Source organism: Sinocyclocheilus rhinocerous, unplaced genomic scaffold, assembly GCF_001515625.1.
Source record: "Sinocyclocheilus rhinocerous isolate Xijiao unplaced genomic scaffold, SAMN03320098_v1.1 scaffold31, whole genome shotgun sequence".
NCBI lineage: Eukaryota > Metazoa > Chordata > Actinopteri > Cypriniformes > Cyprinidae > Sinocyclocheilus > Sinocyclocheilus rhinocerous.
In genome coordinates, this window is record NW_015638575.1 from 376,344 (window position 1) to 393,616 (window position 17,273).

General features: G+C 35.6%; 1 protein-coding gene across 4 annotated transcripts in view; it reads right to left on the bottom strand.

Moving 5' to 3' along the window:
* Positions 1-1,416: 1,416 nt before the first annotated feature.
* The window catches only part of LOC107749853 (protein quaking-B-like), a 43,906-nt gene continuing 28,049 nt past the window's right edge, over positions 1,417-17,273 (bottom strand). Inside the window, exons 5-9 of one of the 4 annotated variants that reach the window (XM_016565052.1) lie at positions 13,378-13,521; positions 9,536-9,623; positions 8,649-8,942; positions 7,289-7,363; positions 1,417-3,892 (exon numbers count right to left, since the gene is read on the bottom strand). In XM_016565052.1, coding sequence (XP_016420538.1) covers positions 3,879-3,892; positions 7,289-7,363; positions 8,649-8,942; positions 9,536-9,623; positions 13,378-13,521 — 615 coding nt within the window. In that variant the 3' untranslated portion in view covers positions 1,417-3,878. Of the gene's footprint in view, positions 3,893-7,288; positions 7,364-8,003; positions 8,113-8,648; positions 8,946-9,535; positions 9,624-13,377; positions 13,522-17,273 lie in introns of those variants that run through there. The other 3 variants (XM_016565051.1, XM_016565055.1, XM_016565054.1) reach the window with 3 other exon arrangements.

Consider the following 17,273-nt stretch of genomic DNA (forward strand, 5'->3'; position numbering starts at 1 on the left):
ATACACACATACATATATATATTATACACACACACACATACATATACACACACACGCACAAAGAAAAACAAGTAGATAGAATAGAAAAAATAGAAAGCTAGTGTTTGTTTGTTTTTTTTTTGTTTTGTTTTTTTTAAATAAAAAAATAAAAAAGAAGATAAATATAGATAAAGTAGAATTAAAATAGAATAAGAAAGTGCTAGAGTTAGACGGTCAAATAAAGGATAATAAATAAATATTATATTCATATTGCATGAACTATTCTCTTAAAACACAATCTTTGTTGTCACAGACTGTGACGGTCACAGATTCAGTTCTGTTGCTGTTCTTTTGGATATGACCAGATTTGTTTAATGCAGGCTATGGTTGGCGACTTTGCTATAAACTGAAAAGGAAACAAAAGTAACTAGGACTCTTGGGTGCAGTGATGAGGTCTTATGGGAACTAAAAGAGTCTGATTAGCTTTATCAGCTAAACACAGACCATTACACACAACAGCAACTCATTAAAACGATGTGTTTAGAAAACATTTAGAAAACTGAAAAACGGTTTTCAGAAGGTTATTCAGAGTTATCGGTTTCCTTCGCGATTCCAGTTCCTCTCAACGCTGCACCACTGACAAACAGAAATCGCTATCTTGACCCTCTGTGATTTCTCTGAGGATATTCAATGCTCAAATGAGGAAGTGATTTGAACCTTACATTTCATAAGCCTGATGTTCGTTACTATAGTTAGGCAGTGCTGATGTACATAGCTGAAAAATATTTCAGTTAGTTAGCATTATTGGACTTTTTTTTTTTTTTTTTTTTTTTTTTTTAAAAAATCCATTTTTCCATACAAACAGATTGATTCAAACAACTGGATAAAATAAAATGAGGTTCACCAAACTCTTTCTTAAAAACATATTTCAGTTAGTTAGCATTATTGGACTTTTTTTTTTTTACAAAAGTCAATGTTTGCTTCTTTTATTTTCTTACATATTTCAGAGAATCTGGAAAGTTTCACTTGCATCGGTTTCAATGGATTTCTTTGAAAGTCAATTACCGGTGTAATCTGCGGTTACACTTTTCTTGTCGACTCTTAGAACTTTCCAAAACAGCTCAACAGATGGCTACGATACAAAAACAAGCACACAGAGATGTTGAGAAAGAAAGAATAATAAGACTGTGTGAAATAGAGGTGGGTGTTCGTCCAACTCAAACAACCGTACCATTTATATGCAGCTTCAGCTTTTTTCCACCCCATAATCATCTTGTCACTTTTGTGTTAAATGCAGCTTTTGTTCAGTATTATCAATTAAACAGTACAGAAAAGTTTGGACCCAGATCTTCTCCATTATCAACAGCAGACCTGAATCAGATTAGTAGGCAGAGTGTTCTGGCACACGTAAAAAGCACAAGAGAAAGAGCGACCAAGTTAGTTTCTTTTTTTTTTTAAACTATGATTTTAATATTTCGCTATTGCTTCTCAGTACAGTTTAGTCCAGCATATTTCAGTCAGTAAAACACTCTTTTGCTTAATTTCACACAAATCCTGTTCTATAGATTCAAAGCAGACAAAAGAAATTATTGATGGGGTTAATGAATAGAAATCATCAAATGTTAGTACAATCGGCAAGAAACAATTAATCAATTATATAACTAGAAATGGTTAATAGCTTACAATTTACATAAGAAGGCACAGAGGCAAAGCAACAATGATGAACTAAACACCCCAGCAAATAATACCCACTTTAAAACTTGCTCAGAGTGAGTCTTGAACCAAATGATATTGTTAATCAAATAAGTTTTTCCATTTTCCATCACCTATGCAATTATTTAATCATGAGAAAAATATGTCTCTCATATAAATTTTTTGTAATAAGGCATACTGTTCATATCTGGAAATGTGATTTAATGTTATTTCTCACATACAAAATATGATAGAAAAATACATTATAAAATGTTACAATGGTTATAAATAGGACTGTATATTTTCCAATGCAGGAAGCTGCTTGGGTTTGCAAAAAAAAAACAAAAAAACATTGACAATAAAAATAAGCTTAAATGGAGAGTTGCAGTTCATTGGCATATACAATACATAAACACTCACTCACACAATCACCCATAAAACACACGCTCACACACATATTGACACAGTCTATAGTAATACTGCATGGAAAGCAAACACTAAACCAAAAAAAAACCCCAAACACACATTAACAAACAACTCCAGTTCCAAGATCTGACAGGGTGAGAGATCCGTGTAAAAACAATTTCCATTCATTAAATGTATTTGCAGGATTTTTCCTTTAGCAATTTCCAGGTTAATAATAAAAAATAAAATTACATGCAACTGCATCACAACCTCAAACGTCTAAAAAGTATTGCATGTGCTCTGCATAAATACAACCAATGTTATTAGAAAAGGAGATGTATCTTCTCAAAATCCAGTTATGGTAACCAAATAACAAAATGTACTTATAATTTGTTAATACGCTTTTAGTTTTGTTGTTCTTCAGCACTGAAATACTCTGACATTTTAACTGGAAGACCAACTGAAGGAAATTTATTCAGTCATTTTAATAAAACTGAAAATCATTTGCATAGCAAGGTATGAATAAATGTGACATGTCTGCATACAAACATGCTCCTCTAGCACACTTCAGTTCCTCAAAAGGAATAAAATGAGTTCTGTACTTATTAACCCCGAACCTTTATACTATTCATCCTGATGAAATGAATAAATGCTCCTTGAGATATAAGCGGAGTGAAAAATATGGGAATAGTGACCAGTAAGTTTTATATTGATGGGGCTTCATTGCTGTGTAACAGATGTAGTGATGGATCTATAAACATATTAGGGAGCTCGTACACATACATTATCAAATACAAACGGATTGTGAGCATAAATGGCTCAAGAAGTAACTAATGTAGTGTGACAGGGTAAAAATTATTATTTGTAAGGAAAAATTATAAAATGTCGTTTTTGAGTGTAATGCCTGCAACATTGTTCTGTGCACCTCTTGTTTTCATTAATAAAGAGGAATTGAACAGAAATACCTGATATGTTGGCATATAACACATAGATGGACATTCATACTTGTTCATAATTGATGATATTGTGTAAAATAAGGCACTTGTCTGTTTGTTTTTTTATAAAAAAAAGACACCATTTTGGTCTCTAAAATTTTGTCATAAGGAAATAAACGTTGTTTGTTCATCACATTTTGACAATACTGCTTTGTTTTTTAATACAAAAAGGATCACCTTTGAAAAATATATATTCATTTCCTGTGCAGCACCCTCATATCAAAAAAGGTATTAATTGACGATCAGTGTTTGTACACTTGCTCATGTGTCTGGATGCTTTTCGACAGCTCTCTGAAGAAAACGCTGGTAGGCAAGCATTGCTTTTACATCCCTTATGGATATTTGGACCTATAAATCAGTTTTAAAATAAACTGCTGTTTTTTTTTTTCAAACTCTTCAGGTTGGTACGAGAACTGCAGTGCACAAACTTGGAGAGTTATATAGAACATTATGCTTAATTTTTAGAAACCAATAAAGAATTGTGTTTATTTAGTGTGTGCATGTGAAAGGCTAAAAGTAGGATTTTAGGTGTCGCCCCGACAGTGTTATTGCTTTATGACACTTCAGTGCAGGCTGGGAAGCCCAGGTCACCTGACCAAGGAGGTCCTCAGTTTGAGAAGGGGAGCGATTCTGTTCTGCAGGTGGTGGCGTGGGGCCATCACGGCTTCTCGGCAGTGTTAAGCGAATTAAAGCTGCTTCTGGGCTCACCAGCAGGCCGCCAAAACATAGAAGCGAAGGACGAGAGCCAGAGAACTGGTCAGCAGGCAGGCAATGGTCAGGTCATCATTGGGTGAAGAGTTCAGAGGGTCATTGGTTAGTTGCTGGGTTGTTAGAGAAAAAAAATAAAAAATGGACAGACAGAGGGGAAACGAAAAAAATAAAAGGACATAGAGGACACAAAAGAAAAAAGATAGAGAAGGAGATTAGTTTCAGCTAGTGACGGTTGGATGACAATATGACATTACTAATTACAGCTACTGTAAGAGAAAACTGCTCAACATCTACGTTAACACAGCAAAATCATGAAGGCCTCATGATTTCACTCCAGAACCCATCTCCCAGGTGAAAATGGTTAAAGAAGCAAAAGGCAAATCAATTATAGAGTCATTATGAATTAAACTAACAGCACTTAATAGTTAGTAGCAGTCAATAGAGTTTGGGTATTTGGAAAAACTGACAGCAAGACGTAAAAGGGCATCAATCCTGGATTAAAAGATGCAAATATTTCGAGGAACGATCCTCTGACTGCTATTAAGCATTAGAGTGCTGCTTCAATACAAAGCCACAAAGCTGCTAGTGATAATGATATGGATTCATGAGTAGTTACAGAGATGTGACGAGAGAAGTAAAATCAGAGAGTGACAGGCTAAATCAAATGATTTCTAGACAGTACAAAACGTTTGGTGCTTTTTTAACTCAAATTTTATTGCCTTTAAAATTTGACTATTTACAAAAAATACAGAATGCTAATCCAACAGAATGACACTAAAGCATATTGGCTGAAATGTAGGGCTAAAATAACACTAGAAACACAAGAAAACAATTAGAAAGACAAATCTACTTGTTTCTCAAGACTGTAACTTATAAGACAGTGTATCAAGACTGTCATTGGTACGACATCCTAAAAAAAAAAAAGTGTACCCCCTCTGGAAAAATAACATGGCATTGTTCTCTAAAGCTAACATGTTTACTAGTATAAATTCCCTATTCATTTACAAATACAATAGAATTTCATAAATGTTCTTGCTTTATAGTTAAACATATTGCTTTCATAAACTCATCTTAAAAAGATAACACACAATAACTATGTTCTTTTCCATACATTTGACAAAAAAATTCAAAAGAAGCTTACTGCAAAACAACAAACAAGAAACAAACAAACCAAAAATGGAATATTTCTTCAGTTCATCTGTTGTTCTTGTGCTAACAGGCGGCCACAGTGTGTGACCGTCCTGCTTTGATAAACATCCTAACATCTCATGAGGTTTTGCCGTTTCGTTTTTTTCTTGTTTCACTTTGCTCTGTCTGAGTATCGCAGACTAGGAGCTGGTGATTTAAAATCTTCAGTGCAAAATACTTGTGCCATATTTTTATGATGAGGAATTTCTTGAATAGGGAGTTTAAGGGATCATAAGCACTCCGAAACATCTTTATAATGCTCTGATTATGCACCGAGCATAAGTAACTATTTTTAATGGGCAGTGCATATGATGACTTACACTCTCAAACAAGTCCTAACCTTCATAACCGTCTAGTCTATCTAATGTGACACTGTCCAAGTCGGGTGCTTGGAATATTTCATTCAATGCCTTTCATTCAAGGGCATTTTCCCTTGCTCAGGAATCTTTTACAAATTCTCAGAAATCTTTCGGTGGCTGTGGTCAGTAAGCCAGACAAGATAGATTCGACTTTTTGTGCAATTTCACAATTGTTATGCATTAAACTGGTCAGTTGTGTTGGTCTATTAAATTATGACATGTTAAAGTCTTATGGGTGTGAAATTCACTTATATTGATCAGTAGATTCTCACGTTTACAGTTTTTTTCAGGAGTCATAGTTATTAAATATGTACAGTTTTGGCACATCTACGTATTTGTAATATGAGTTTAAATCAGTTGCATTACAGCGGACTTTAGAAGCTGGTGCTGTAATTCCCTTAGATCCATTTAAGGCATTTGAAAGATTTTGTCATGAATATGCTCAATGACCCTGGCCAAATCATTACTTTTAACCTAAACGATAACTATCAACTGATCTATAGATAAAAACTGCAGTAAAAAGGTATAAATAAAATATGTAACATGAGAAAAGATTGCAAACAGTACAAGCACTCAAGAATGAATTTTGAAAGAAAAATCAGAATTGAAGTATCTTCTGTAATACAGCTTATAACAGGCCTGAAATAATATACAGTATTGCATTTTCTCAATATGATTAAGTATTCATCTGTATCATAAATTGGGGAAAACCAGCATTGCACCCATCTTCTAAACTTTATTTATGCTGGTCTAGACAGGTTGAACCATAAATAAGTTTGTTTTATTATATCAGATGAGACTTAAAAAAAAAAATCATATCTTCCCCCAAACCCTAAGTCTTGTAAAACTGTTCCATTATTCAGAAAGCAAAAACTCAAAACTGTTTCTTTGAAAGCTGCCGAAACAATGTTTCAATGGATCAGAATGGGAAAGTAGATTTATATGGGATACTAATGTACTTAAGCGACATAAAATTATCTGAAAACACACTAAAACTGAGAAAGGGTATCAAAGGAATGACAAATGAAGGAATAAACAGAAGCAAACAAACAGGTGAGCTCCATTACCCTTCATTGACTATGAGCCTGAAGGCCATCACAACGTCATCAGTGTAATGGAGCACAGTGGACAGTCAATTTTGCTTCATAAAGGTTCTCCAAAGTGGTTCTAACACTATCACACTAGCTGTTTTTCATCTACATACATCCACTAAGCTTCAGGTCATGTTTGTCTCAATATACAACGCATGTAAGTGCTGAAGTTATCAGATCATACTAATAGTCTGTTCCAAAACCTGGTGAGCTGCCTATAGAGGCACATTTAAAAAGTACACTTTATCCAGTATTTGTGTGTTCTATGTATCTTCATGCTTATTAGCTTAGCAACATGCTAACCTCAAACTGGAAATTAAGTTGAGTCTCCTGTTCGGAGCGCCATTTACGTTCTGTGTTGGTTATGTAGAGTGTACATTAATAAGGTTCCATGGCAGTTAGGATGCTGTCTTAGAAGGCAACTCACTAGATGAACAAAGAACAAAGCTTAAATCTCAGAGTTTGTAATGTTGTCATAAGCCATCACAGGATGTTTTAACCTACTGTAAATCAGTCAGAAATTCCTTTTTTAACAGTATTCTATTTTTTAAACCTTTGCTTCAGTGACCCCAAGAGCATTCTCAAAATATAATACAAGTAAGCTGATAACACCTACAGTTTCAATGCATTACTAGGTTGGCAGGTTTAGTGAGTAAATGAACCCTGCACAGTATGACTGGCACGTACTATACCTGATAACAGCAACACTGAAATCTTAAACGATGCTTTTTGTTTGGCAGGTTAGAAGTGACTAAAACATTTCCTCTCTTTGTATTGAGTGAGATGCAATGAAAAGACAGTGTAATCAGCATACTGAAGAAGTACACACACACACAGAGCAGAGTTTGAACACTGGAGCTAAACTAACCTCGTTCTGCGGTCACTACCCTTTGGTAAGGATGGACGCGCATATCCTGCCTTCGTATTTTAGTAGTCACTGCACCTGCTCAGAGCGCAACATTGCCAACAAAACAAGAATTAACAGATTATTCATCAAAATACATTAAAACTACACTTCACACAACATTGTTTCACAAACAAGGCTTGTAAGACCAAATTACAAGGCACAAGTGACCTTTTCTCCAGGGGCCCCATTATAGTGAAATCACATCATATGCGGTTGGCCCTTTCTCAATTTCCCAGTTAATCTGTCGCATTTCTATAAAACCACAAATGGCACCTTTTTTTTTTTACACTGACTAATTTATACAAAGACTATAGAGTCCCTGTATTCCTCTCACCACACAAGATGCTTCAGATAATATGAATTCATTACAGGCTATTTCATGGAGAAAGATTTTCACAAGCATGTTATATTAGCAATAATACTGATCACTCTCTAAATATCTAAGATACAGTTGCAGGAAAATAAGTAATACAAATATTACAAGCTAAACAAATATAGATTACTTTTCAAACAGAGGAATGTAATAAGGCTTAATTATCAGTATTTATCTGAAAATATCAATTTTTAATCTGTGAATAAGTCAACAAAACAGTTAAGACCAGTGTAAACATGAGTAGTAATTATCTTTAGTCTTTTGTTTCTTATAAAAATCAGTTTCTTCGTTTGCTCTTTTGACTTTTTTTGTTCCAAGGCAGCTGTAAAGCAAAGCATTTTTAACACTCGTATGGGCTGAGGACTGTGTTAAACCCCTGAGCATTACTAGCCTTTTGTCGGGAAAGCCATACCTACAAGGACAAGACAGAATGCTGGAGTTAGTCTACTGGGTTTCTGAGCAAAAGAGCGGTATATGAGCGGTATATATACATAAAGATAAACATAAAATAAAATATGTAATATTATAACAAATAAAATATATATTTTTTTTTACAATATAATACATTTAAATAATAATAAAAACAAATATTTTTTACTATATGTGACCCTGGACCACAAAACCAGTCTTAAGTCGCTGGGGTATATTTGTAGCAATAGATATATAATTTTGAATAAATATATCTAATATTATAATAAATATAATATAAAAAATAGAACACACACATACATTAATTTTAATATTATATTTTTATATAATATAGAAGAAAAGGAATATATTAACATTAATTAAAAAGAAATAATAATAATAATTTATTATATAAAATAATAATAATTTAAATTAAATATACCAGGTATATCATACTGCCCAACCCTATCTGCAAATCGTGTTAAATGCATAATCTGTACAAAACACCTTTAAAGACAACCAAATAATCAAAACTCTTACCTAAAACACCACTTGAGTCAATAGGATATTCAAGAATGGAGGTTGGGGCGAGGGTGTAGGGGTAATCGTAGGGTGCATAGATGATGCCTGACTCGGGGGTCTGGGGTAAGAGGGTCGCGGCGTGGTGGGGTGTGCCTGTGGGCATGAAGGCAGAGGTCTGGATCTGTCGGATGAGTGGCATGAGGGTGGGTGCGGCGGATGCAGGGGTACGCAGTGCCGTAGGAGGCATCACCTGGGAGGGGCCGGTGATAATGCGGGGAGCTTGTGCTGTGGTGGCGAAGGAGAAGGCTAAGGCTGCTAAAAAGAACAAGACGCACAAGAGCAAATACACAAAGATGTGAGGGGAAGAGAAATTGAGGGGCTAATCAATCTACCTACATTTCAAAAACTAGCGGTCTATGCAAATATTTTCACACAAAAATAAACAAGACGTGTGCACATGGATAGTGCTTGCATGGCCACAAAATAAATATTTAAGTTTCTATTATAATCAATATTCAAACATACTTTTGATAAAGCTCACAAAAACCAAAAATAGACAGCATACCTAAAACTGAAATTATCTACAAAAAAGACTGTGTGTAAGATGTATGTTAAATTGCTTGGGTTGAATTAACTGAAGAAAACTGGTTTATAACTAATCAGGTTTAACAAGCCTGGTTTTGAACAAATCTCTAACCAGAATGTTTGACGAATATCAACATATCGCTGCAATTTCTTCCAAGCACTATAAACATAAAGCTAAAAATCCCAAAAGAGGTGAGTTGTGTTTAAAAGCCAAATAAAACTTTGAAAAGAAATGAGTTTTATATAAAGAGATGGATATTTAAGGGGAAGAGGTAATGCACCGATAAACACAGGTCGATGTTTGATGATGTCATTCTTACGTGACTTGACATTGGCGTCTCTGTAAGTGCCGTTGAGAATGGCCAGCTCCATCAGCTGCATCTTTTTCAAGCTGTCTTCACCTTCGGCCTGTACACACACAGGAAAAAAAGATAATTTAACACTTATTAGCTTAAAAAGCTCAACTTTTCATTTGCTTTACATTTTCTGCTAAAATGTTTGAGAAGGAGGCAGTGCAGTGGTGCAGGGAAGCTAATGTTTCACACTTGCTAACAGCTAGCAGATGATTCACTCTGCCACTGTTAAAACAAGCCAGGCCCAAAGAGCGGGAGGCTAAAGAAACAGATTGCATTACTCAACAGCGGGTGCTGAGATCAACGCCTCGTTTTTGCAACGGCTCATTCTACCAGCCGTTTCCCCCTTATACAGTTCACTTCCCCTGAAGTGGACATAGTTTTTGTCAATTTGTGATGAAGTGGTTCATATAAACTGGTGGCTCTTAACTAATGCCGAGTTCACACTGCACGATTTTAGCCCGATTTTTCACTCGCCGACAGGTTTTGCGAAATCGCCGACAAATGCCCGACATCGGAGGCAAATCGGTGCTCGTTCACGCGAGTGACAATCACACAGTGTGAATTCTAGAGGGCCTCAGCAAACTTCCAAGGGGCCTCAAGATGACTTAAAACTATTTAAAGACAAACACGGCGAGAATTTAAATAATCCAGAACTACTAACAATCAATATTTCTTATTTTCACCCCCTCAACAACTGTTTGATCGGTTTCATTTTTTCTTTTATCCCCAAAGATCCAGGATTCCCCAAGTCTTGAAAAACCGGGATATACCTATGAGGAAGCCTAATTTTAAAAGCATGACTTCTAGACCTGGAAAACTGTAAAAATCTTAACAAATATATAAAAAATATATTTTTAAAATATAAATATATATTTTAAATTCATTTACAATTATTTCAGTTATGACAAGCTCTTTAAATATTACCAGATAGTAATTTTGAGTAAAAGTGTTGCTGTTGCTATTTTTTTAAATTATTATCCAGTAAAATCATGAACAATTGGAAAAGTAATGAAGCCTTTGAATATTATTGTGAACAACAGGAGGCCTTAGAGTCAGAAAGTTTGACAAACACTAATCTAAATAATCTGTGACATGTAAAACAGCTGTAAATGCACTCAGCTAACAGCAACAGTATAAAAATTCAAGTCCAAAACATCAGCAACTAAGTTTGGATTTTTGTCAAGCTCCCAGACTGTAAAGTCTGAGTTCAGAGCAGGTCAGGGAGGGGCACGGCAGACAGTCCACAGAATAATCTGAACTATGTCAGCAAGCAGAGAAGCGAAAGAAAAGCGGGGCTTTTCAAACGAGGATCAGTGTGTGTATGTGTGTGTGTACACCACTCTTCTCTCTGCTTACTTTGCTGAGAGCTGCCAGCCAAATGCCCGAAGCTAGTGAATATCAACCACTAGTAAGACTGTGTGTTACGGAAAATATATTTAAAAATATTCCATTTAAACTTTCGATGAAGGATGAGTTGAATTTGACAACAACAGCTTAAAAATGTGAATTATTCTAGTGAAATCCACTTCTCTCCCATTAGCTTTTAGGAGGAAAAGCAGTGGGAAAAAGTGGTGGAAAAGCTCAAACCTGTTTAAAACTATGTGCTATAAATGATCTTTTCATAAACTGGCAAAACAAGATGAATGGATCTAATAAAAAAAGTAAACTGAAAAAATATATATGCTAGATGCCAAAGCTTTAGTTTAGTCACCATTCATTTTAGGAAAGAAACCATGTTAGAAAGACTACAGATTCTAGTCTCTGAGGGGAAGAGATGTCTTCCGAATATTAAGGGCATTGAGCTCGAAAACAAACACCAGAAGAATGTTTTTCTACACTGGCGGTGAAATGTTCAAAATGTTTATAAAATGACAATCAAGAAGAAAGAGTCTTCAGTGGCATCACAGAGCATGACATTGATTAGAATAGATCTGAATTCAAAATAAATGTCAAAACAATTTCTTCGGACACCATTCTATTACAAAAAGTTATTTCTCAGACCTTTGAACAAGTAGGCAATGACAAAGAAAAAAAGCTGAATACTCTTCCCCTGGATGGTTTGATGAAGACAAACACAATCGCAGTGGGTTTATCTTCAAGACGGGAGCTTCCTGGAGTAAACAGCGCTAAACTTTCTAAAGAGCTTATTCCCCATTCAGAATTCCATAGCAGAGAAAGGGCACAACTGTCAATCAAGGATCAGTGCATCCCCAAGAGGGTTACCATGGTAGCGCCACAGGGCGTCCAGAAGCCCTCTCTCTTTGACAGAGGAGAAGGGATTACAATCCACATTTACACAAATTTCCCGAATTCCATTCGCTACTAATTCTATTCTGCTTTCTATGTTAAATAACGGTTGTTCACAATAAGAAATACCACAGAATCAAGAAAGTATTTTTCTTCATTGCACACAAAGCAGCTTTCGCAACAGTGTTACTTGAGCATATATATTTAGATACTATTACAGCATATGAATATTTTTAATTAGCTTTTTTATTTTCCATTTTCATTTTAATTAATTTAAATTTAAGCAACTTTTTATGTTTTTATAATTTGTTTTTTGAATATTTCTATATTTAAAATTTTCTTTAAATTTTAGCACTTCAACTTCAACTTATTTACTGTAGTTGCCAAGGCAACATTTAAATTTTTTTTTTACATTTTAGTATTTCCATCCAATATTTATATTTTATTTCAGCTTTAATTACTGTTTTAGTAGCAGTTTTAGCTTTAGTTAACAATAACTACACTGATTCACAACCTATTTTATATCTGTAATGTCACATATTTCTGAGCGAAATGGGACAATAAATAAGAAAAAGTAGTATGCAACTCATTTTACTGGTATTCAACAAGAATAAAAAAATGTAGGGCTGGACTATATTTTATCCAACAGTAATTGACTGAATTATGTCTTTACATGATGGATTAAAAAAAAAAGAAATAAAAAAAAAGATAAAGATAAGAAGGCTTGGTGATGTCATGCGAAAAAGCTAAATCAGGACAAGGAAACCATATTAACAAATAAGTCCAATTTTGAATTCAATCCTTTTTTAACTTTTAAATATGACATTTTAGTTTAAAATCCTAAAAACCCTAAAAAAGTGAATTGTTCTTCTCGACATTTTACAGTATTCTGCCTAGATTAGATAACTCTGATGCAAGAATATTGCTAAATTTCTATGTCTGCCTTCATAGGTATATTATAATGGGAAAAAAAAAAAAAAAAAAACATTGTAGAAAACACTACAGAAAAAGAGAATTTCTCTCAAATCTCACTAGGCTTCTAATGGCACTTCCTCCTAACCTGCTGTCACTTCCTTTAGACCCAAAGGTTAATTGGCATTCAGCTCTGCATCCCAAAGCAATGCCGAGACTTCCGTTGGTTCCATGTGGGGTTCTTTTGACCCTTCAGTCCTGTGCTCCTCATTAATTTATAAGGTAATTAAGCCTATTAAAAACTGCCCACGGTGCTCACCTTTGCACATCTGGAATCATGTGTGCTCAGTGGCTCCAAACTTATTCTCATGGAGGAAAGCAACCCTGTTCTCTGCTTCCTGCTCACATCTACCTGTCTGTGGATGCAGAGCGACTAGCGGGGAAACAGAAGACCTGCTGAGAGCAGCTCTTTCGATTAAGCATGTTCTCCTTAGAGTAAATACATTTATCAGTGCCTAAGCAGCATTTCCATGAGTCTTGTTTGTTGAGGCGAATCGATGTGATTTTGCCACTCAACACATTTTTTTAAAACCTTGTCTCAATAAACTATATATAAGGTCTGAAGAACAGAGAAACAAATCACTCACCGCAGGGATTAGCAGTTTCTTGACCTCCTCGACGGCTCTCTTGAGTTTGATCTCAGCACGGTTCTGAGAGTCTTCCACAGTGATGAGGACATGCAGGTCTTCGTTCAGGTGTTCCCAGTTGGGCTTTCCTCTGTTTTGCTCTTCCTGTTCACAGAAAACAGAAGACCTGTTTGAGAACCAGGGCTGTGCACCAACTCAATTACTGAATTTGAAGCGAGGCATCAAACAAAATGCAAAATTGCAATTCAAATTTGAGTACAAGTAAAAATTAAGTGAAATTCATTTTTCTATGAAATTCAAATTTTTTAGGTAGAACATTTTTTAGAAGTAGAAAATCAATTGTAGAGATAGATAGACAGTTAGATCAAGAACTAGAATGATAGATAGATAGATAGATAGATAGATAGAACGATAGATAGATAGAATGATAGAACGATAGATAGATAGAACGATAGAATGATAGATAGATAGATAGATAGATAGATAGAACGATAGATAGATAGAATGATAGAACGATAGATAGATAGAACGATAGAATGATAGATAGATAGATAGATAGATAGATAGAACGATAGATAGATAGAATGATAGAACGATAGATAGATAGAACGATAGAATGATAGATAGATAGATAGATAGATAGATAGATTTACCAATTTTAACAATTGTTAACAATCGAAGTTTAACAATTGCAATTCAGACATTTCTGTTTCAAACTAATTAATTGCAAGAGAGGCAATTCTTTAATTCTGAATTTAGCAGAAACTAATTTTGGGTATTTTTGGCCGTTACAGTTAAGCTGTCAACTAGTTAGCACTACCCCTACTGTACTATAAATAAAAACCCAGAGGTGTTTTTGAGTCTATACAGGATTTTAAAATGACAAAAAGGCTAAAAATAAAGAGATGGACAGTCAGAGAGGAGACAGGAAATGACAGTGAGAGAGGGGTGGGTGGCATTGGGAAATGACTCTAACTTGGGTCGCCCGCTTAAGCGACACTGGAAAACGTGTCAAAGTACGTGCACAACCCGCCAGGCCACATTTCCAACAAAACGTTTCCCAAAAGTATTTTCCAGGGACATTTTTAAGACTTTGGATCGATTGCCTATGAGCATACAGACCACTTCCCAAGACTACACGGCGCCCTAGTTTCCATGGAAACTTTTCTAGACTCTTATTTGCAGCTGTGCAGCTACACATGGACACCAAACACCAACAGACACGTAGCGACAGTTAGCTTGGAGACAAGTGACTGTCAGTTTATCTCAGGGTATCAACAGCAGTGACAAGCCAGTTGCCATAGAAATGGAGCGTTTGGGCCCAAGCATTGAGCCTTATTGAATGCATTGTCTCCAGCTGGGTTTTTTATCACAGCGGGGCTTATGTTTACGACGCAGAGCTCAGACCTACAGAACAATCAATTACTGTGAACTCGCTCGCCGCCTTCTGAGGTTCCCGCTTCAAGCAATCACAGACATCGCCTTGGCCTCAAGGGTAAAGTTTGAATGAGAGAAACAAAGACATAGACATCCCGGCCACATCCTTGACCAGGGGACGCCAGTCTCAGATCACAGTTGGTGGCGTTGTATTTGCTAATAAGCGGCTGCCACCTCCTCAGAATAGAGTAATTATATGATCAAATATGTGCATCCAATAAGGCTGCAGTCTTGCGCACAGCTGGTTATGTGATAATAATAATAACTGTGATTTTGACTCTGAAACAGTCTAAGCAGCAGTTAGTGGTCTTCTTCTGGCCTACTTTTGGTGGGTAGGCAATTTTGTGCACAACACAGCAAAGTGTGAAAAAGTTGCTTGCATGATGTACTTAATTATAACAGCTATAGATCAACAGTGAATGTAAAAGGCCAATCCAACACAAGCTATAAATTACAAAAAGTTCACATCACCAACATGATTTTAGCAAGCTTTCTCAGGATTTGGGCACCTAATGGTGTATTTTGGTCTATTTTTGAGTTCCATCTGAACGCACACTTCCTCCAAACATAGAATCTCTATTTTAACTCCCAACTCCCAACCAACAAATGCATGAACCTTTCGCATTATCTGAATTACAGCATAAACAGACTATTTCATCATGTGATATTATAAACATAGCAGTTTGCTATAGGAATAATTGACACAAAAAAGAAATGTCATCATTTACTTAACATCATGGGTTTCGAAATCAGTATGACTTTCTTCCTTCTGTGGAATACGAAAGGAGTTATTAATAGAAGAGCATCTTAAGTTGCTCTTACAATTGCTCATACAATGAAAGTGAATGATGACCATGATATTTTCAGTGAATAAGAACTTAAATGTCAGTATGTTTCTCACATAAATTTATCAAATGGCTTGAAACATAGCATACTAGTCATATGCACCACATAAATTACTTATGTTGCTTTTTTGCTTGTTTTGGAGCCTGACATTGCTTGGTCCCCATCCACTTTCATTGTACAAAAAAAAGAAAAAACAGGACATTCTGCTATGCTTCTCTTTTTATGTTCCACAGAAAAAAAAAATAATGTTATGGATAAGCTAACCTTTTAATTATAATGGCAAATACCTTTCACAACCCAGAAACCTAAGCCTATTGTGTGTTTATTCCAGGAAATGTGACAGTAAATCCAATTTAGGGAAAGAAAACAGATGCAGATGGCATCTCCTATTGACGCCTGACTTGTTTGCCCCTGGCTGTAAATTTTCTTATTTCTCTCTCTTCCTTGATTGCCATAATTTTTCACAGGATTTATGCACACGTTTTGCTCTGCTGTCACAGTAGTTTCAGTGTTACAGAAATTAAGTTAGCAGAACACTACAGGTCTTGATGGTTTCACAATATAACACTCATTTTCGCACAATATTCAAAAAACACTCTACACGGATTTAATTTTGACATGCTATTACGACAAGAGTGTTTTGAAAAGCATAAGGCCTAGTGGCTGCTGTCATAAAACAATTATGTCGAACTAGAGGAAACAGCTGAGGTTTAAACTTTCGATTTCAATTGTCTATTCTGTGCTTCCTAGATGTGCAACACCTCGTCTGGCTAAGAATGCTGAGCCACCAGTCTGTCTTGACCAACGAAACAGCCTTTATAAGCATCTCGGGTGTGATAGACATAGGTTGTGCAATACAGTGAGTATTTTCAGTGAATAAGAACTTAAATGTCAGTATGTTTCTCACATAAATTTATCAAATGGCTTGAAACATAGCATACTAGTCATATGCACCACATAAATTACTTATGTTGCTTTTTTGCTTGTTTTGGAGCCTGACATTGCTTGGTCCCCATCCACTTTCATTGTACAAAAAAAAGAAAAAACAGGACATTCTGCTATGCTTCTCTTTTTATGTTCCACAGAAAAAAAAAATAATGTTATGGATAAGCTAACCTTTTAATTATAATGGCAAATACCTTTCACAACCCAGAAACCTAAGCCTATCGTGTGTTTATTCCAGGAAATGTGACAGTAAATCCAATTTAGGGAAAGAAAACAGATGCAGATGGCATCTCCTATTGACGCCTGACTTGTTTGCCCCTGGCTGTAACTTTTCTTATTTCTCTCTCTTCCTTGATTGCCATAATTTTTCACAGGATTTATGCACACGTTTTGCTCTGCTGTCACAGTAGTTTCAGTGTTACAGAAATTAAGTTAGCAGAACACTACAGGTCTTGATGGTTTCACAATATAACACTCATTTTCGCACAATAAGAAACTAAGAATGCTGAGCCACCAGTCTGTCTTGACCAACGAAACAGCCTTTATAAGCATCTCGGGTGTGATAGACATAGGTTGTGCAATAAAGTGAGAGAATGGCACTTTGCTTGAGGCATCTCAGTTCAATGTGTTCCATTAATTCACATCAATCTGAATCTCATCAAGGCCTC